The following is a 21500-nucleotide window of genomic DNA, read 5'->3' as shown; positions in this document are numbered from 1 at the left end:
GGTTTACCAAGTGTATGGTTTAGAAAACATATGCAAGCAAGAAAATAAGGTTACCGGAAATGAAGAGAGTTAATCACGAGCCCAGCCTTCATTCTTTGTTCAGGATAGAAGTCACTGGAATCTAGCCACTCCTGGTTGCCAGAGTAAATGGTTGCAGCTGGTTCTGGGTCTCCACCACCATCAGCAACAGCCCTTCTATTATTCACTGCAGGAGCGAAGTGATCTACTCACCAAATGCTCTTGGACTGTCAGTGTAATGAAAGGGTGTGGTAGAGACTTTACATAATAACAATAATGAGGGACTTCCGGTCAAGATGGCAGGGTAGGGAAAAACAGATAAAGAGCTTCCCGGAAAAGAAAAAGCTAAAGGAGTTCACCACTATCAAACCAGTATTACAAGAAATGTTGCCCAGCTTACGTGGCTCAGTGGTTGAGCATAGACCTGTGAACCAGGAGGTCACAGGTTGATTCCTGGTCAGGGCACATGCCTGGATTGCGGGCTTGATCCCCAGTGTAAGGTGTGAAAGAGGCAGCCCATCAATGATTCTCTCTCATCCTTCATGTTTGACTCTCTCTTCTTCCTTCCCTCTCTTCCTCTCTGAAATCAATAAAAATACATTTTAAAAAATAAAAATAAATAATGAAAAAGAAATGTTAAAGGGACTTATTTAAGAAGGAGGGGAAAAGATTTTAAAATATGAATAATAAAATGGCAATTAACTACATACCTATCAATAATTACTTTAAATATAAATGAATTAAATGCTGTAATCAAAAGATTTAGGGTAGCTAAATTAATAAGAAAACAAGACCCTTACATATCTGTCTACAAGAGACCCACTTTGATCGAAAGACATACAGCCTGAAAGGATGGAAAAAGATATTTCATGTAAATGAAAAGCAAACAAAACAAAAGGCTGGTGTAACAATACTTCTATCAGATGAAATCAACTTTAAAACAAAGGCTATAACAAGAGACCAAAAGGAATTAGCTATTCCACTTCTGGGTATGTATTCAAAGAAACCCAATTCGAAAGACATGTACATCCTTATATTCAATGTAGCAAGAAGTGGCAGCAACCTAAAGGTCCATTGATAGGGACTGGATAAAGAAGAGGTGTACAAACACTAGTATAAAATGGAATATTACTGACCTATAAAAGAGAATAAAATCTTGCTATTTGCATCAACACGGATTGACTTAGAGAAAGCAATCTAAGTGAAATAAGTGAGACAAATACCATATGATTTCACTTATATGTGGAAACCAAGAAACAAAATAAAGGAACAAACAAAACAGAAACAAACTCATAGATACAGAGAACACTTTAATGTTTCCCAGATGGGAGGAGCTGGGGGGATGGGTGAAAATAGGGAAGGGGTTAATATGTGCAAACTGTCAGTTATAAAAACAGTCATAGGGCTGTCAAGTACAGCATATGGGGTATAGTCAATAATCCTAATATATAAAAAGCCAGGGGCTGTCATGATCGAAGCAACCAGATGGATGACAGAACACCAGGCTGCATCGGGCAACAAGGCGGGCAGGGAGGTTAGTGAGGGACAACCAAATGATTGAACAGCAGGCTATATGTGGCAACCAGGCCGACGGGAGGATAGGGAGGAAGATAGTTGGGGGTGACCAGGCTGGCAAGGGAGCAGTTGGGGGTGACCAGGCTGGCAGGGGAACAGTGAGGAGCAACAGGCTGGCAGAGGGGGTCAGTTAGGGGTGACCAGGCTGGCAGGGAAGGACAGTTAGGGACAACCAAGCCAGTGGGGGAGAGGGGGCAGTTAGAGGCAATTAGGCAGGCAGGCAGGTGAGCAGTTAGGAGCCAGCAGTCCCTGATTGTGAGAGGGATGTCTGACTGCCTGGGATCGGGCCTAAACCTAAACAGGCAGTCAGACATCCCCCTAGGGGTCCAGGATTAGAGAGGGTGCAGGTTGGGCTAAGGGGACCCAGACCCCTGCCCCCCCCCCACACACACACACACACACAATTTGTGCATTGGGCCTCTAGTATTGTAATAACTATGTACGGTGTCAGATGGGTACTAGACTTATTGGGGTGATCACTTCGTAACTTATATAAATACTAATCACTATGTTGTATACCTGAAACTAATATAATATAGCATATCAACTGTAATTGAGAAATAAAAAGTTATCAAAAAATAATATCAATAATGATACTCACCACTTACAAAGGAGACAGGAAGATCCTATAAGAGCTTGTGGGCAGACAGGCATAGCATAGTATCTAAGAGGCTCAAGTAAAAGAAATGGAGAAGAGAGAAAGCATGGAGGACTGCAAAAAGGAGGGGAGGGAGAAAAGATTAGCAAACTAGTGATGAAATGGTCTGCAGTATAACCTAGGTTCCTAGCATGGAAAAGGAACACTTTGACACAGAGATGGCGAGGATAGAGTAAATGTAAAAAACACTTTGATGAAGAGACACAGCAGTTAGTGAATAACTTAATGAAAGCTAATGATAGTCATTTGTATAAGTAACTCCCTAAATTCCTCCTACTTTAGGCGAGGAGTGTGTCAAGATCTTTCTGCAAGGTAACTGAAAAAAAACCGTAAAGTACCCGTAATGAAAAAATATGCTGAAAAATTCTATAACTTTCTAGAAACAAAGTTCAGTGGATAGTTAAATATCAAACCCTCTACTTTAGTCCTCTGCTGGGATTAAGCAACCATTCCTACTTCCCAGGATGGGAGGAGGAGCTGGGGGGGATGGGTGAAAATAGGGAAGGGATTAAGATGTGGTTTCATGTCTTGAACAACTTCCTAAACAAGAGTCTGTTTTGCCTGTCTCTCTCTTCTTTCTTTCTTTCTCTAAAATGGATTTTAAAATCAAAGTTTAGGTTAAAAGAGATAGATAAAGAAAAAGAGGTACGTATATAAAACTAGAGGCCCAATGCACATATTCATGCATTGGTGGGGTCCCTCAACCTGGCCTGTGCCCTCTCGCAATCCAGAAACCTTCAGGGGATGTCGGATGGCCGATTTCTACTCGATTCCTGCGGGCCAGGCCGAGGGACCCCACCTGTGCACAAATCTGTGCACTGGGCCTCTAGGATGCATATAAGATCTTTGATTAATCTCTTCCTGCCCTCCCTCCTCCCCCCCTTCCTTCTGAAATTCATCAGTATGTTCCATGTTTCCATGCCTGTGCGTTGAGTGTCTGCCCCCTGGTGGTCAGTGCACCTCATAGCTACCAGTCAAATGATCGAACAGTCAGAAGGTCTCTTCGGCTTTTATATATACAGATGGGATATTACTGAGCCATAAAAGAGAACACAATCTTGCCATCTATGACAATATGGATTGACCTAGAAGAAGTTATGCTAAGTGAAATAAGTAAGACAGAGAAAGGGGGGGAGTGAGAGGGGAGCAAGAGAACTTCTTTAGTCAAGTACAACTACTTTGGTACTCGTACAAATCAAAAACATCTCAACTAACCAAAAATTTGGGCCAACCAGACATATAATATAAAGACAATGGGGAAAGAATGTTGGAAAGCATAACCATTCCAGGAAATCTGGACTGTATTTCAACAATATGTTTTCAGATCCAATAACCAGAAACCTGGTAAAGAGCTAATCAACTCGCTTTCATTTCTCCTCTTCATTTTTAAGTCAATCATAAGCTCGATGCAGGAACATACACTCTTTTTAAAATCAATACCTACATAATACCTTCCTTATTTAATAAAGCCTTTGAGCTTCTTACCAATAGTTAGGTACTTTCTCATAGTCTAAACTTTCTAAAAATTCCCTTTCACTTTTGTCATCCTCTAAATATGTGCTTAGGAGACAGTTTGATCTAAATCACTGCTAGAAAACATTAAGCACATACCTTTTTAATCGTTATAGCATATTTCCCTTATCTTACAGAAGAGAGGCTCAATTACTTTCTGAATTTTGGTTTTTATCTCCCTTTTCCACTCTTTGTAATTTTTTGCTTCCATTGGATTTTCTTCCTTCTCTCTTTTTCCCTCCACTCTCAACTCAGGATTTCTCCAAGTATAATTTAAGGACCACTTACATCAGAATCAGCAGGGGAGTGAATTAGAAAATGTAATTTCTGGGCTTCTACCGAGATTTACTAAAAATATCAGAGGGTGGGTAGGGCTCATGAATCTTTGTTTTACGTACAGATTAGGGACGATAGTCAGTAGTATTGGTATAACTTTGTACAGTGACAGCTGGTTACTAGATGTATTGCAGTGATCATTTCAAAGGGTTATATATGTTGAATAACCATGTGCACACCAGAAACTCATTTACTATTACATGTCAAGTATACTTTAATTTTTAAAAGGAGAAACGAATGAAAAGGACTGGGTAGTGGGAGAGCAGAATTTTCATTTTAGATGTTACCCAGGTGATTGTCATACACACTGAAGTTTTGAGGACTACTGACCCAAACCCTTGACTCTCCCCAAACCAAAGGACATAGGGACTTTGCCAAGCTATAAATTAAGTGCCATCAGAGCATCTGAAAACAGAGAGCATGGTGGTGGTTCTCTCTTCACTTTCCTTGTAAAACACAGACAGAAGCCGAAACCGGTTTGGCTCAGTGGATAGAGCGTCGGCCTGCGGACTGAAAGGTCCCAGGTTCAATTCCGGTCAGGGGCATGTATCTTGGTTGCGGGCACATCCCCAGTAGGGGGTGTGCAAGAGGCAGCTGATCTATGTCTCTCTCATCGATGTTTCTAACTCTCTATCCCTCTCTCTTCCTCTCTGTAAAAAATCAATAAAGTATTACACATGTCTCCTTTAAAAAAAAAAAAAAAAAAAACCACACAGACAGAAGGAGCAAGAAGGCATAGGGAACTGAAAGTGAGACATCAGCATAAACGCAGACCCGTCAGCCCTGCTCTGTGGCTACTGCCAATTACAGTAGCCAGCCCGGCAAGGGGAGTGAATACATGTAATTTATAAAAAGTAAACAAGCTGGACGGCTTGTGAACAATGAATGGTGATATTCAAGCCAAGAGGTAATAAAACAACATGAAGAAATGACTCAGCATCGTCCCCCGCTCCCCACCCAGACAACAACTGGTTGTACTCCAGCGAGAATTAGCAAGGGCAAAATGAGTATTTGGGTGATGACTTCAATGACAACAGACGGTTCGAGAGAGATTATGCCGATCGTCTAAGCCCGTGTGAAAGGGTCACGCAGCGCTGACCTCCGGTGTTCAAAAGCCCCGTCACCTCGACGGCTGCTTTTCGCAACCTTATTGAGGTCAGAAAAAGTAAATGTTCGGTTCCAGTGTGACAGCACAAATCCTGTACCTGGATTGTGGCTTTCGAAAGGCAGCCCAGGAAAATAAACTAAATACATAGCACAGATACAGGAACCATGCGTTAGGAAGGATCCCCCTACAGAAATGTTCCGCAACTTCAGCACCATCAGCCCTCTGCCCTGGTACCCTGTTTCCCCGAAAATAAGACAGTGTCTTATATTAATTTTTTCTCCCCAAGTTGCACTAAGTCTTATTTTCAGGGGATGTCTTATCTTTCCATGCACTAGGTCTTATTTTCGGAGGATGTCTTATTTTCGGGGAAACGCGGTAGTTGTCTGTTGTGGGGGCAGTCCTGCACACAGGGGCAGGTTTAGTAGCCTCCCTGACCTTTACCCACTAAATGACAGTAGTACCCCTATTTGTGACAACTAAAAAAGCCTCCGGACATTGCCAAATATCCCCAGTAGGGGCAAAATCACCTTCCCAATCCCATTAAAAACCACAGAACATGGACACAGACAATGGGGTGGTGAGGGCCTGGTGTGTGTGTGGGGGGGGGGGGGGGGAACAGGGGGAGACAGGACAGGGGGGAAGGACCGGAAAGGGCTGGAAGAGGTTAATGGGGGAGAAAAGGAGGACCTATGTAATACTTTCAACAATAAAGATTTAAAAAAACAAACACAAAAAACACAGAAATATCATGAACAGCTCAAAAAACATATTTTCCACATCATGATTTTTGCTTTTAAATATATATATATATACCTTTTATCACCCTATTTTCCATTTCCAGGGACTAAAATGCAAAATCTTACTATTGTCTTAGTAAGCTATCCAAGCCATTACAGAAGTGCCACATTACAAAATAACCGAGGGGGCTCCTCGCCCTTCCTGGTCACAGTCAGTCAGTTGACTCTCCAAAGTATTTATGTCCATTTAACAGGAGGCACAGTGCTAGGGCCCACGAGGCTTATAGGAGCCCACAAAAAAATGATTTAATATTAATTTATTTTAAAATCAGAATTCATAATGAGTACAGGGAGTCCAAAACTTATGATGGTTTAACTCTGAATATCTCAACTTTATGATGGTGCAAAAGCTACCCACCTTCAGTAAAAACAGTACTTCAATTTTTTTTCCAGTTGATTACCTTTGGCACTTTATTGAAAAACTTCTTTTATCAGTAAATGTGTTTGCTATGCCAGCAAGCCAAAACTAAGAAGAAATATTTTCCCTTTCCTTCTATTTTCTATTGTCTAAAGTTTTACATATGTCTCCTTTTTCGTACTTTAAATTTTGATCTTTCCCCAGACTAGCAATAATCGGTAAAATACACTCTCTGGATGCCGGATAGCGACAGCGAGCGCGACAAACCCGTCACCCAGGCGATCAGCAGGGTGAACACCCCTCGCTTTACAGGGGACTGTGCTGCCAGTGATTCCGGAGACTGTGTTCTGAGCACGTTTCAGGTAGGCTAGGCCAAGCTATGGTGCTCAGTAGGTTAGATGAATTAAATACATTTTCAACCTGATTTATTATACAGATGTATAATCATAATAATAATAATAAAGATAATAATACTAAAGCCAGCTTAGAACATATTCATCCTCATACCGGTGCAGTTGCAAAATAAAATGTTTATTCTATCATTTTTAGCGGTAGGGGAGGGCGTGAAGGCAAAAGTACCAGAGGTTGGAAAATATCACAATGTGGCCCCGCCATCTCCTGGGGAAATAAGCAAGTATGATATAATCAATCAGGTGTGACAGGGGCTGTGCTGAGAATCAGAGAAGGACAATACAGATGCTCCCGCCCACTGTGTGTATGTGTGAGACTGAAGGCGGTGGTGGGAGTTCAGGGGAGGGTCATTGGGATTTCTTGAGGGCAGAACAGCTTCGAACTGAGGAATGGTATTATCAGATTTGTGTTCAGAAAGGCCAATCTGGATGCCTTGATAAGGGCAGGTTGGGGGGAGGGGCAAGAATGGAAGTGGGAAGACCAACTGGCTATTGCAGCAATCCAGAAGAAAGGCAACAGGAGGGCCAGTAAATATAGAGATATTTGGGAGGTAAACTGATGAAACCTGGTCACTGAGTGTGGAGAACGAGTTAGGGACAACCAAGAAAACCTTCTGGCTGAAGCCACAAGACAAGAGATGGTGGTGCGACCGACAGAGGGAGCAGTAAGAGGATCGACCAGGTCAGGGACAGGCTGGGAAGACCTGCTGTGGACATGCTGACTGAGTTGCTGTGGTCTCTCTAAGCAGTTACATGGATCTCAGCAGATCCGCAGACATGGAGTGAGAAAAGGGAAGAGATAGAATCTTCGGATCATCAGCCTATCTATAAGTTCAGAGGCATTTCCAATCCAGAGATGGGCTTTAAAGGTTAGAAAACGTGCAAGATTATAACATTTGCATCCAGGTTTGTAAGGATTCTGCAGAAACTGAGTGCCCAGAGTGTTTATCAAGTTTTCAGAGTCCGTGAACTCACAGCAGAGGAAGACCCACTCACAGTGTGAGAGGGGAGAAGAGACCATCCAGGGAGAACACTAGAACCCACAGGAACTCCAAGGAAACCAGAGCCCGGCATCAGGGAGGCGCAGGAAAGAACACATTTTGAGAAGAGGGGTTGGTCATTTTCATCAGGAGTTTCATAAAAAATAAGAACCGAAAAGTTCAAATCTAGCTCTGTTCGATTTGACAACAAGAGTGGTGGAAAAGGCCTAAACCGGTTTGGTTCAGTGGATAAAGCATTGGCCTGCGGATTGAAAAGTCCTGGGTTCAATTCCTGTCAAGGGCATGTACCTTGGTTGCGGGCACATCCCCAGTAGGGGTGTGCAAGAGGCATCTGATCGATGATTCTCTCTCATCGATGTTTCTAACTTTCTATCCCTCTCTCTTCCTCACTGTAAAAAAATCCATAAAATATATTTTTTTTAAAAAGAGTGGTGGAAAAGGACTCAGGCTATCTTCTGTTATGAGATGAGTGGCAGGTGAGGAAGAAGGGACAGCCAAGTGCACAAAACTCACTCAAGAGCCTGGCTGGGAAAGGGAGGAACAGAGTCTCCCTCCAGCCCCATCTTTGAAAACTGAATCTGTCTTTTAAGGTCCCGGTGAAATCTCTCCTACCATCTTCATTAAGCCCTCAAAGAGTCCCTGAATTCACCTCCCTCTGCTGAAGTCTTCTGGAGTGTGTCAAGATCTTTCTGCAAGGTAACTGAAAAAAACTGTAAAGTACCCGTAATGAAAAAATATGCTGAAAAATTCTATAGCTTTCTAGAAACAAAGTTCAGTGGATAGTTAAATATCAAACCCTTTACTTTAGTCCTCTGCTGGGATTAAGCAACCATTCCTACTTCCCAGGATGGGAGGAGGAGCTGGGGGGATGGGTGAAAATAGGGAAGGGATTAAGATGTGGTTTCATGTCTTGAACAACTTCCTAAACAAGAGTCTGTTTTGCCTGTCTCTCTCTCTTTCTTTCTTTCTCTAAAATGGATTTTAAAATCAAAGTTTAGGTTAAAAGAGATAGATAAAGAAGAGGTACGTATATAAAACTAGAGGCCCAGTGCACAGATTCATGCATTGGTGGGGTCCCTCAACCTGGCCTGTGCCCTCTCGCAATCCAGAATCCCTCGGGGGATGTCGGATGGCCGATTTCTGCTCGATTCCTGCAGGCAGCACTGAATGCATCCTATGCCCATAAACTCCTGAAGCGTGGAGACAGTGCCCTCTCGGTCCTCTCCTTCCGAACTCTTCTCCACAGTCCTCCCCTCAGTGACCAAAGGATCTGACCTGAGTAGGAAGATGTGTGGCCCTGCCAGAGCACTGGGTTACAAATCAATTCGTCTCCCAGAGGCCAAGTTTTACTCCCTGTGAAACAAGGAGGCTGGACTCCACCAGGGCAGGAGGAGATATGTATAACTGGGAAAGATATTCAATATAGTTATTGTTTGGCGATACAAATCATAGAAAGTAAAAAAAAACTGGATTAAAAGTCAAAGAACATTTGGCACCAGAAAGCGTCGGACCTGCATTACCACCATTTGCCCACCATCCAGAACTGAAATATCATTGCTGACATGTACACATAAGGAACTGTTTGACATTGAAATTGGACTCAAAAGAACTGTTGGCCCAGAAAGAAACTCACCACAGACTGATTCATATGCCTTTCAAGCATAACCATTATGGCTTGTCTCACTTTCAATTCTTATAAGTATATCTCCAGTAGGACATGATTGCACTCATCTAGGGGAAATGGTGAACAACATAGACTGATGAACAAGAACAGACCCAGAGATAAGGAGCCATGGGTCAGACTGTTGGACCTCAAAGGGAGGGTGGGGATAAAAGGGAGAGATCAACCAAAGGACTTACATGAATACATATGAACCTAAACAGTGGTCAAGGGCAATAGGGGGGTGGGAGCATGAGTGGGGTGGGGTGGGGGATTGAATCGGGGGTTGAGGAAAAATATGTGATATCTTAATCAATAAAGAAATTAAATTAAAAAAAAAGAACATTCAACCCTAGTTGGTTTGGCTCAGTGGGTAGAGGGTGGGCCTGTGGAACAGTTCAATTCTGTTCAAGGGTTTGTACCTTGGTGACAGGCTCCTTCCCGGCAGGGACCTGGTTGGGACACAGGTAGGAGGCAACTAATCCATGAGTTTCTCTCACACTGATATTTCTCTCTGTCGACTCCCTCACTTCTACTCTCTCTAAATATCAATGAAAAAACATCCTCAGGTGAAGATTAAAAAATAATAATAAAAATAAATTATTTAAAAAAAAAGTCAAAGGATATTCAAACAGTACTTAGAGAGAAATGGGTTACAAAAGATTCAGAATCATTGGACAACATGATTTATGCTTTTAGGTTTAAACTTCTATAATTATTTGGTTCAAGAGATTGTGCAAGGAACCCTGCGGTACATTTTAGACACAGAGGACAAATGCCATCTTTGTCCTCTGGAAATTAAAACCCTATTACAAACACCAAGGATTGATAAATGAAGCCCCAATTTCCTCTGTAAACAAAGCATGTGTATACTGGTACACTTTCTGCTTTGTATACTGTGGGTCGTTATAAAAATCATCTACAAAAATATTTTTTTAAATATTGCTTTTCCTGTTTTGACGACTTGTTTAAATGAAGAGGTTGGCGGGGGGGAGGGGGATACTATTCAACAGCACCAATTTAATTTTGTGCCACTTTCTTTGGAAATAAATGACCTCTATACCCAGTGAAGGTTACTCAGAAAGCTTGGGCTGTATGAAGCAGCATCACTCTTCCACAACTTCAGGGTCAATTATAACTTTGCCACAGGGAAAGGGGGTTCAGATAATACTTCCCTCAGCAAAATGAGGGGATCACTCCTCATCAAACTCAGCTAACAGCACTGGAATTCAAAACACAGGAGGTATCCTTTTCCCACGTATTTCTCTTCTCAAAGTCTCTTCCCAGGGTCAACGATTAAAGCACTTCCCTCCAGCCAATCAAGTGGGTCAGCCCTCCAACCAGAAGCACTTTCACCTTGGCTACCGGGAGACTCTGGCCAAGGCTCTGATGGGAATGTGTGATGGGCTGGAGCTGGGAGAAAGCAAACCAGGTAGTTAATTCTTTAATCAGGTAGTCATCTCAGGGAGGAGTTCTGCTCGTCAGAAAGTGGCCTAACCACATTTCCCAATACAGCAGTAACTTAAAACTGAACTTCAGGAGAGAAAAACAATCTACATGCCTGTGGAACAGTATTATTCCTAGTCTCGATGACCATGTTAGCGGGCTAGAGATGCCTCCCCCGTTTAGAGAAAAGGTGAAAGAATGTGTGTGTCAAGATTCTGACACACATACTTGGTGGTGCTGGTGGCCAGGCTTATGTCACAGAGGAAGACGTGGAAACAAAGAGGAAAAGAGCCAGAAGGGAGGGACCCAGGGGACAAAGAATGCTTTTACCTTTCACCCACTTTAAAAAGGTAGCAATCAGAACTTTATAGCAATTGGCTAGCTGGTTCGTGAAATAATAAAGATGACAACAGACTCAGATTGAATTCTCAGCCTCCTCCTGATGCTGCTGTCCTACATTTTCATTTCACGAAAGTGAACCTCTTAACTAACATTACATTCACCTGCCTATTTCGTGTGTGCTAGCTAAACGATAATGACAAGTATGCAATGCAGCCAAGCAACCTGAGAGTTAAAAAGCTTTGATGTTGCCCTAACCGGTTTGGCTCAGTGGATAGAGCATGGTCCTGCAGACTCAACGGTCCCAGGTTCGATTCTGGTCAAGGACATGTACCTTGGTTGCGGGCATATACCCGAGCAGGAGGCAGCTGACTGAGGTTTCTCAACAGATGTGTCCTGCCCTCATTAGACTAGATGTCTTCCTGTCACTTTTCAAATGTAAAATGGAACTCTGGTGTTTTCCTTTTTAAGTGTGATGTTCTTAAAGAACATATAAATTCTGTTTTCAAAAACATGTAAACTACACGAGTCAAAACAAAGTAAAATAAATAAAAAAAGGGAAAAGAAAAACAATGAACAGGATAGTTAAAGCAAAGTTTAGTATTTTTCTTCCTATAAAAATAATGACCTAAAATTTTTTACATTTAAAAGAAATGTTTGGACTCTCAGTATATTGTTTTTAATTCATGGAACAATGTAGCCATGTGTTTTCTTTCCCCTTTGGGACATTGTTTTGTTTTGTTTTTAACACACAGGGAATTACCTAGGCTAAGTATGAATTCAAAGTAAAAAGCTGGGAGAAAACAGAACAAAACAAAACCAAAAACGCCACCGTACGAAAAACTCATGATAAGTTTGGCATTCTTTCCAATATGTAAAAATAAAACTCAGCTTAGAAATATGAGAAAAATGTCTCAAACGTGCACTCAGGAAAGAACAAGTAAATGGTAGAAAAAAATTAAGATAACTCACATTTCCTCTTCTAGAAGCTCTTTTCTTTGCTACTTTACAGCTTCATGTGCAGTTTGCATATAGTAGCTCTGCTAAAAACAACCACATGGAAAATTTTTGCTCCAGATAACACTGCAGGACGGGGCTTGGCAGCTACAAGTTGTAATCAGAATGCTTCGAGAGCTAATGTGACAGAGATAACGTCTTCACGTGCATTTCAGCGCACAGGCTCCACTGTTTTTTCTACACAGCTAAGTCCAACTTCACACGCACTCAGCAATGAGAATTTTCCTCTCAGGCAGGGAGAATCCTGCTCCTATGAGTAAAACAATTGCATAAAATATAAAAGAATCTCCCCCCCCTCCCCCTGCAGGTAAGGCATTCTGTGTTATATACATACAATACAAGCCTGGAATGGTCAAAAACTTCCCGTTCCTAGAGTGACTTTTCCCAGTAATTCCACAGGCTTCAATGCCACCTACAACGCATGAAGGTTCTGCAGCCACTAAGTTGGCAACTGGAGAGGCTACTTATTTAATGGATGCAGAAATCAGTACAAAGAGCCAGTTTCCCCCAGGAGTAGTGGAAAGAAGAAAAGAATGGCAACGCTATTTGTGCTTGGAGCAGAAAAGGGGATGGGGTGGGGGGTGGGGGGAGAAGGGGACCTGGGACTTGATAAGTTTCCTTTTCTTCTAGTGGACAGAGATAAAAAGGAGCCACCGAAATGTGGGGACTGCAATTCAAGTTCAAATGGCAAATTCAAATGGAGCTCTAACTTCGTGGAAATCAGCCACCGTGCTCATGCAAGGAATGTGAAATGAGAGAAACCCCTCCGTCCGTCCACAGCCAGCCGGGGTTTAATGGGATCCAATGGGGTTATTCTCTCTCTTCCAGCGCTGGCTGGCTGGGCACTCCCACAGCTGGGCTAAGATGGCTTCCCAAGTCCAAAATAAGAGGCTAGCCCAAGCCGGCCGCTGGCCCTCCTGCTGGAACTCAGAAGCAAATGAATCAAAGGCTCTTTTATTCTCCCTCCCACCAGAACATGCTCCCGCTCTGTTGCGAGCTAAACGCTTGCCAGGATGAATTATTTAGCGCAAGACAGACATAAAGAAATCTTCACTAACACATGTCCCTTGGAATGTTAATGAGTTCAGGTGACCAAGCACGGCGCTTTGTTTGTTTCTAGTTGAAGGCATAAAATTCGCTTGCGGCCCGGATCCCATCAGGAGCGTTAAAGTCACAGCAGACACAGAAACTTCTGGAACCACAAGTTCAGCCCCATCCAAACTCCGTGTATGAGCCTGAGGCGTTGGAAGCCGTTCTCCTCCTGAGGGTATCTGATCTCAACACAAATTCTTCGTTCTTCCTTGAAAATCAGACTTCCCTTATGATTTTGCTATTTCGACCAGCAGTGTCTCAGTTCTCCCAAGAACTGAGCCTGAAATTCATTTCTGAAGTTTCCCTGGCAGCCTCCCACCCAATACCCTCTCAGTCTGAACTGTTAAGCAATTATTATCCGTATCATTTCATTTGGTGGTTAATCATATAGATGGCCTTATAACATGTCTTATAAAACCATTTATATGTGCGTGCAGTAATTACAGTCTGTCTTCACAAATAGATTAGAAACTCCTTAAGGGCAGGGCGTGGGCCTTTCCCTCCATTGTATTCCCCGCATGGCACAGGGCAAAAGCTCCAGAAATACCTGTTCATTTATTTATTCAGCCAACAGAGATTTGTCGCGCTCACCTGGTGCTCAGCACCCGGCACAGAAACTGCCTGCCTGGTGCTCAGCGAGCCTGCATTTCTATTAAGCAAAACACCCAGAGTCCCCAAAGAACCTCTGCTTGAGCAGTTCCCAACAGAGTTACTAAACTATTTAAAAGGAAACAATAAATAATACTTATTGCCCCAAAAGGCCTATTGAGATGCTCCTCATCTGCCTCTATCTCCCAAGGAAATGTCTGACAGGACGAATGTAAAACCTGCAAGAATTCAGGATGTAGATCTATTGCCCACCCCTCCCCATTTTATAGAAAAGGAAACAGGATTTGATGGGGCAAAAGATCCCCCGGACAGTGGCAAAGGCAAGTCAAATTCTGGGTCTTGACACAGTCCAGTGTTTCTTACACGGTAGCACAATTTACCCAAAACCGTTGAAAATAAAGTCCACCCGTTGTCTCCTTCCTCCTGTATGAGTACCTGTAAGACAATCAGAGTGCTGGCGTTTCATGTTTTGCATCTATCACCTCTTAAAATCTCTCAATCTGCAAATCGTCAAGACTTCATCTATGTTTTTCATGTTGACTCCAAAAGGCGGAATTTTATTTAGCCTTAAAAAGTGCTTTGTTATCATATTTCCTTCAGATTTTTTAAAGCAGACTTATAATAACAAAACGCTGAAAGAACCAATTCAGCTGTCAGCCAGATTATCCTAGTCTCTTGACATATTATGTTTTGTTCAAAGGGGATCCTTTTTAAAAAATTTAAAAACGAATGTTTAGAACAGCAGAACTCTAAAACTACCTTCCAAATAGATATACCTTCCTAATGGTAACTCTGAATCCCAAAAGTCAAGCAGGCTTAGGAACTCCGCCAGTTTCACACGGAGTTCTGTACTCATCGCTAAGCCCAGGCACAATGAGAGAATTAGCCGTCATTAACTCTCATCAAGGCTTAATGCAGGTGGTAGCTGTTGATCTTTGTGAATAGAAACAATGTTCAGGCCACAATGGAAAAGGTAAAAACAAAAAAAATACACATTTGGAATTTTAATGGAATGTTTACTGACATGGGGATCGCAAGGGGAAAAATTTTCGTCGACAGAATAATTTTGTTACTCATTCACTGTAAGCAAAAGTTCCAGAATCCATTGATCGCTATTCTGTTAATCAGGAAGAGCTTCCAGATATCTTTGTTGTAGTGACAGGACCCACAGAGATTTAATGCTCAGCACAGATCCCAGGCTGTCCTGGAACCAAGGAGATGTTGCTACTCTGGTGCCCATGCCCCTCTCCGTGTAAGATGTCAGGTGCCCACCCAGAGGAACAGGCTGTTATTTTGTTTCTAGGCCCATTTCCAGTTCGGGGGGTGGGAGGGTGGGGTGGGGAGGAGGGGGTGGTGGTGTTAGGATATGTGTTCTGGAAGACCAGACAAGGGCCATCCTCTTAGATGACAACTGAGGAGCAGCAGAAGCCAAGCTCAGTGCAGATTATATACCCGAGAACTGGCTGAGTTCTTGCTCCCAGGCTGGCTGGCTGGCAGCTCACAGGCCACCTTGTCCAGGCCTCCGAAACAGGTTCTCCTGCTGAGATTGCACACCTGCCCAATGCTGACAGCTGGGCCATGGGGGAGCCCAAACTTGGTGTCCAGGCTTAAGGCAGGCCAGAGGGCGGCTCCTCCTGCAGAGAGATGGTGATAGCCAGCTGGCGTGAATCAGTCCTTTGTTTCCAGGCTTACATTTTATCTCAGCTAAAATTTCAAGTTCTGATGAAAAGTCCACCATCATTTCAAGTGGCTGATTTGTCTTTACTTATTTTATTACTTTAAAAAAAAATACATTTTTATTGATTTCAGAGAGAAAGGGAGAGGGAGAGATAGAAATATCAATGATGAGAGAGAATCATGGATCAGCTGCCTCCTGCACACCCCCTACTGGGGATCGAGCCCATCACCCAGGCATGTGCTCTGACTGGGAATCAAACTATGACCTCCTAGCTCATGGGTCCATGCTTAACCACTGAACTATACCAGCAGGCAAATGGCTGATTTGTCTTTAAATAACTCTTTAAAAATCTGAGCACATCTGTTGAATGCATACTACCAAGAGTTTATTTTCTGTATCCCTTAGGGGTGGTGCTCTGTATATGATTCCACTCAGGTCCTTAAAAGTAAAAAAGCAGCTGTTTAATATATAATGCAGGACAAAAACAACACCGTAGCAGCAAAACTGAGGGGGGGAAAAAAAAAAGCATGCAAAATTTCACTTCCATCTTAGTAGACTTTAAAAAATCCAGAGAGAATAAAACACATATAAGAGATTCTTACCCTTTTTCAAATTTCTTACCCTTTTTCAAATAAAGGTAGAAAAGGTTACAAAGAGACAAAAGGCTAAGGAATCCGCTAAGGATTCCAGGCTTTCATTCACTTTCTTTTACGCCACTTTCACTTAGTTTAGGAAACTCAAGAGAAGCTTTCTTATCAGATGAACACACAAGCATGCAAAAATAATACTGCTTGAGTGTCAACAGTGAACATAAAATGAAGTTGTAAATGGAATGTATTGGGGCCATAACTTGAGATTACTTTAAAGATAAAACTGTCACTTAATAGCCCTTTCGGCTCATCTTAGTGTTGGGACTACCCTATAAGTACTATAAACAACAAGACAACTGTCAAAGCCCCATGGGCCAAACGTTTCCCAAAAAAAATCAATGCTCAAACCCTAACTCCCTGAAGTCCTATCTAACAATTACAGTACCATGCACCCAAGTATCTTTTCACAGCAAACCCACTCATTCCAAACATTATCAAGCCCCAGCTAGGTAGCTCAGTCGGTTGGAGCTTTGTTCAGGACACCAAAAGGTTGCAGGTTTGATTCCAGGTCAGTGCACATACCTAGGTTGAGGGTTCAATCGCAGCAACCAATCGTGTTTCTCACTTCTCACTTCTCTCTCTCTCTCTCTCTCTCTCTCTCTCTCTCTCTCTAAATCAATAAACATATCATTGGCTGAAGAGTAAAAGAAAAATAAAATTATTAAGCAACTATTTGCCTGTTTGGTGACCAACAAAGTTTCCTTCTATCCAGAAAACAAAGATTTCACATGAAAAGAAAACAAGCTCAGGAAAAGCATAAATGCATGCCTATATCTTCGAGGATCAAAGCTACTTTAGCAAAAGCAATCTAAACTGGGTACCAAAGACAAAAGATCAATAATCTGAGATTTTCAAAATATTCTGGACAACCAACATGACAGCTAAAATTCACACACAAGCCGGGACCAGTTTGGCTCAATGGATAGAGCGTTGGCTTGGAGACTGAAGGGTCCCAGGTTCGATTCCGGTCAAGGGCATGTACCTTGGTTGCGGGCATATCCCCAGTAGGGGGTGTGCAAGAGGCAGCTGATCGATGACTCTCTCTCATCGATGTTTCTAACTCTCTATCTCTCTCCCTTCCTCTCTGTACAAATCAATAAAATATATAAAAAATAAAAATAAAAAATAAAATACACACACAAGCTTCATTTTAACTTGTAACACCCTCGTCGCCCTCTTGGACCCCTCGATTCTGAGCCAGCCTGCCCACTGTCTTCGTGGGCCATCTCCATGTATTTCCCTAGTGTGTAAAGAAACACTAATAGCCCAGCCGGTTTGGCTCACTGGATAGAGCATCAGCCTCAGGGTCCATGATCAAGGGCACATGCCAGGGTTCAGGTGGCAGACTTGATCCCCAGTAGGGGGCGTGCAAGAGGCAGCTGATGAATGATTTTCTGTCATCATTGATATTTCTATCTCTCTCTCCCTCTCCCTTCCTTTCAGAAATCATTAAGACTGTGTTAAAACAAGAACAACAACAAAAAAACACTAATATTCCAGCAGGCAAGAAAAACTCAGCCTCCCTCCAGCTGTGAGGCAGATTGTCCCCCCTGTTGAAATCACAATTTAGGGAGCCCACCGTCTCTAAAGTATTCCCAGGGTTTCAGACTACACTGAGCTTTTTTTTTCTTTTTCTTTTAAAAAAACCACAAACAAACAAAAAACACAACAACAGCACTCAGCTTGGGCACACAGTCCAAAACCACTCTGCATCGTCTGCTCACTATACTTTCTCATCTCCCCATAGACTCGGAAAGCCACTTGAAGGGTCTTGTTCCTTTAGCAATGCTCGTCTAAGCCACACGCCACCTCTTCATTGCATTCTGAGCTCATATGCATATGGGCTCCTAGAAAATTATAACCTGAAAGGACCTTCAGAGATGGTCTAGGATGAATTAACCAATCCGTCGGGCAGAACCAGGTTCAAATTCTGCCTCTGGCACATTCTAGGCATGTAGACTGTTTTCTTATCTGTAAAACAGAAATAAAACTACCTCATAGAACTGTTGGAATGACCAAATGAAATTATTAACTTTTTAAAAAATTTTTGACTTTCCTTTTTTGGGGGGTTCCTGCGAAGACACTCTTTTTGGGTGATTTTCTTCCTGGTTTATATTACATTCAATTGCAAGCCCAAAAGGCAGGCTTTTCTTGTACTGTGTTCACTAGTCTTATGGTGCCTAGTCCAGTGCACGGCATCTTTTGAGAGAGCCACAGAACAACCATGTGAAAGAATGCATCAAACTTCTATTATCACCACCAATTTTAGCAAATGCGTGGTTCGTTAGTTCCCCCAAGAACCCACTCACTTCGGATTAGGTGTTTTCTAAATGTGCCTTCTCAAAACAAATGCATCTCTTTATCTCTCTATTCCCTCTTCTTGCACGGGGCGGGGAGACACCCACTGCCTCTCTTAATTTTTGGAATAAAGTTAGAATCTCTACGAGGATATTAAGGCAAACTGCGATGAGGTGAAGAGACAGAATTTAGAAGGATTCAAAGTATCTGGAGAATTTTCTTAGGATTTTGTGGCATCAAGCCCTTCAATGAGAATTACTTGTCTAGAACAAATTCTGGCAGAGGGTAAGAAACTCACTGGCCAGCTGTCAGTGAAGCGACTGGTAAGTACTGCACTTCACTCCGTTTTGTGCAAGCAAGCAGTTCCTCAAAGGATCAACTTGATGCTGATACTGGGTACAGATATCCTTCAACAAGAAACACGTTCCTTTAGAAGCGTTGGCCCCTTGGTAGTAAATTTATATATTAAAGGGGGCATACATTTTGCTCTTGAAATGCATTTTACTAGGAAAATTCTGCTCCATATGCCAGGGCAAAAGTGCCATTTCTTTCCTTTGTGGGATGTGTGTGTGTGTGTGTGTGTGTGTGTGTAACCACCAAAGAAACAAGGAGGAAGGAGCGAATAAGATCCCAGACCCTTGAAGAAGACACAGATTTCCACCAAAGTAGGTTGGTTCTTTCAAGGAATATTTTTTTCCCAACAGTTAAAAACTGTGTAACTCTTTCTCGGCATCTTGTACCAATTACACAAACATCATTTCAGCAACTCGGGTGGCCTGGGGAAAAGACCACAGCAATCCTTCCGAGCCCCCGCTGTCCCCTCCCGCGGGGCCTGACAGCGTGTCCCGGGCGCCCAAACACCGGCCGCCAGGCTCCCCCAGCGCCTTCCTCCCGCAGCAGAACTGCCAAGGCTCCTGGGCCAAACTCCAACGTCGCCGGATTCAAACCGCGAAAATGTGAACCCTGCTAAGCAAACGGTAGGGCGCGTAACAACTTTTCCCATCCTTTCTCCTTTTGCAGATGTGAGATACTTGTGTCTCTAAGGCCAACTTCCCAGGTCCACAGCCCTCTTCCCGGATCCCACATCAGGAGAAAGCAAGAGGGTGTGCAGCCCAGAGAGAGGAGAGCTGGTGACTTAGACAACCTCGGCTCCTGGTTTTCCTGCTGCGGGACACTGAGTACACAGCAGCCCCGCGACGATGCCATGCAAACATAAAGGAGGGAGCAGGAATGCTCTCCTCCTCGGCCCTGCCAAAAAAGAAGCAATGAAAGTCAGCGGGCGTTTAGCTGGAAATCCCGGGCCTTCTTCTGGGGGCCGCTGGGGCCCGCCAAGCGGGCGTCTGGAACCTGGAGGAAGAAAAGTTATACCCAGCAAAGTGGAGGAGGTCTGGGCGTGAGGGTGCAGATCGGTCCCCAAGGGGCCGCGGGGAGAGAGAGATGGGCACTTAGCCGGTCCCGCGCGCGGCCAGCTGCAGCCACCAGCGAGCCTGCCCGGGAGAGGTGCCCGCGCTTGGGATCGCGGAGCCCCCGGCGCCCCCAAAACCCCGAAGCCGTACTTACATAACGCTTCAACTTTTTCTCCGGGGGCGACTTGCGGAGCCATCCCGAGCAGACCACTTCGCCGCCGCTCATGGTGCGCGCTCCTCGGGCTCCGGCCCGGGCAGCCGAGGGCGGGCGCCGGCGGGCGGAGCAGCGGCGGGGACCTCGCTGTCCGGCTCTGCACCCCAGTCCGGCGGGGTGGGCGGGGTGGGCCGGCTCTGCGGCGCGGCTCCGGGTCCGAGCCTCTCCTCCGCAGGCCGGCGGACGTGAACAGGAGCGGGCTGTGCCCCCCGAGGCCGGCACCTCGGGGTAGGGGCCGCCGCCCGTCCAGGGCACGTCGGCCTCCGTTCAGCGCGCCCGCCTGGCCGCCTGGCGCCCGGTGCCGCCGGCCCTGAGAAGCGATCGGGCTCCGCGGGACTGACTCTGCCCCCCCGGCGGCGCCGAGCCGGGGCCCCTGCGCTCCGCCCCCTAAAGACAGAGCCTCCCCAGAGCGCCTTCCGAAGCGGACACTGCGCTGCACGCGCGCACACACCCCGACACACACACACACACACACACACACTCTCTCTCTCTCTCTCTCCCACACTCACGGTCTCACACACAATGCCCAGCGCGGCGCCCCCTCCGGCTCTCCCGCTCTCCCGCTCCCGGTTTCGGGTGCGCCCCGGGGCGATCCTATCCCTCCTTCCTCCCCGGGGGAGGGTGGGTCACTTCCCCGCACACCCGGGAAGCCGGGAGGAAAGGGGAAGCCGCGAGGGTCCCGCGGACCGCGGGCACCGGGCAGTCCCGGGCGGCGGGCGCTGGGCAGGGAAGCGGGTCCCGCCGGAGGGGGGTGCGCGCTCGCGGCCGCGGCAGAGGGCGGGCGGCGGCGGAGGGACGAGGCACCGCGCTCGGCCGCTGGGCTCCGGGGCTGGGTCCCCACTGTCCCGCGCCCTCGCGCTCCTCCCGCGCCGCCTCCCCCACCCAGGGCGCGCGGCAGGTCCTGAGCCGCCCGGCCCCCAGCCCGATCACTCCCTCCCTCCCTCCCTCTCCCGGCCTCCGGGTTCCCTCTTCCTCCCTTTCCTCCTCCCCTTCCCACGTTCGGGCTGGCTCCCGTCTCAGCCCAGACTTTCTCTGAAACTCCGCCCAAGCGCTCCCAGCCAAAACAACAAGGGCCGGGGAGGCGGCCCCTGGCGGAGGAGGGAGCGGGAGAGGGAGGAGGGAGGGAGGGAGGGAGGGAGCGGGAGTCCTCGGGGCAGCCTGGGATTTGTAGTTCGGGAAGCCGGAGCGGGGTCCGCGGCCGCGGGGCGGCGGTGGCGGCGGAGCCCCCAGCCAACCGGCTCCTGGGGGATGGAGGAAGGGGGGAGGCGGCCGAGGCCGAGGCGAGGGCATCGCGGCCAGGGCCTGGGCGCTTGGTGGA

General features: G+C 45.4%; 1 protein-coding gene across 2 annotated transcripts in view; it reads right to left on the bottom strand.

The window, feature by feature from the left end:
* The window catches only part of GAB1 (GRB2 associated binding protein 1), a 122107-nt gene extending 100994 nt beyond the window's left edge, over positions 1 to 21113 (bottom strand). Inside the window, exon 1 of one of the 2 annotated variants that reach the window (XM_084886350.1) lies at positions 20123 to 21113. In XM_084886350.1, the coding sequence (XP_084742476.1) occupies positions 20123 to 20194 (72 nt within the window). In that variant the 5' untranslated portion in view covers positions 20195 to 21113. The remainder of the gene's footprint in view (positions 1 to 20122) is intronic. The other variant, XM_084886351.1, reaches the window with a different exon arrangement.
* Positions 21114 to 21500: the final 387 nt, after the last annotated feature.

This window comes from Pipistrellus hanaki, assembly GCF_964339955.1.
Source record: "Pipistrellus hanaki genome assembly, chromosome: 5".
Taxonomy (NCBI): domain Eukaryota; kingdom Metazoa; phylum Chordata; class Mammalia; order Chiroptera; family Vespertilionidae; genus Pipistrellus; species Pipistrellus hanaki.
Note: the sequence above shows the minus strand (reverse complement) of the source record. Positions and strands in the feature narration are given on the sequence as shown.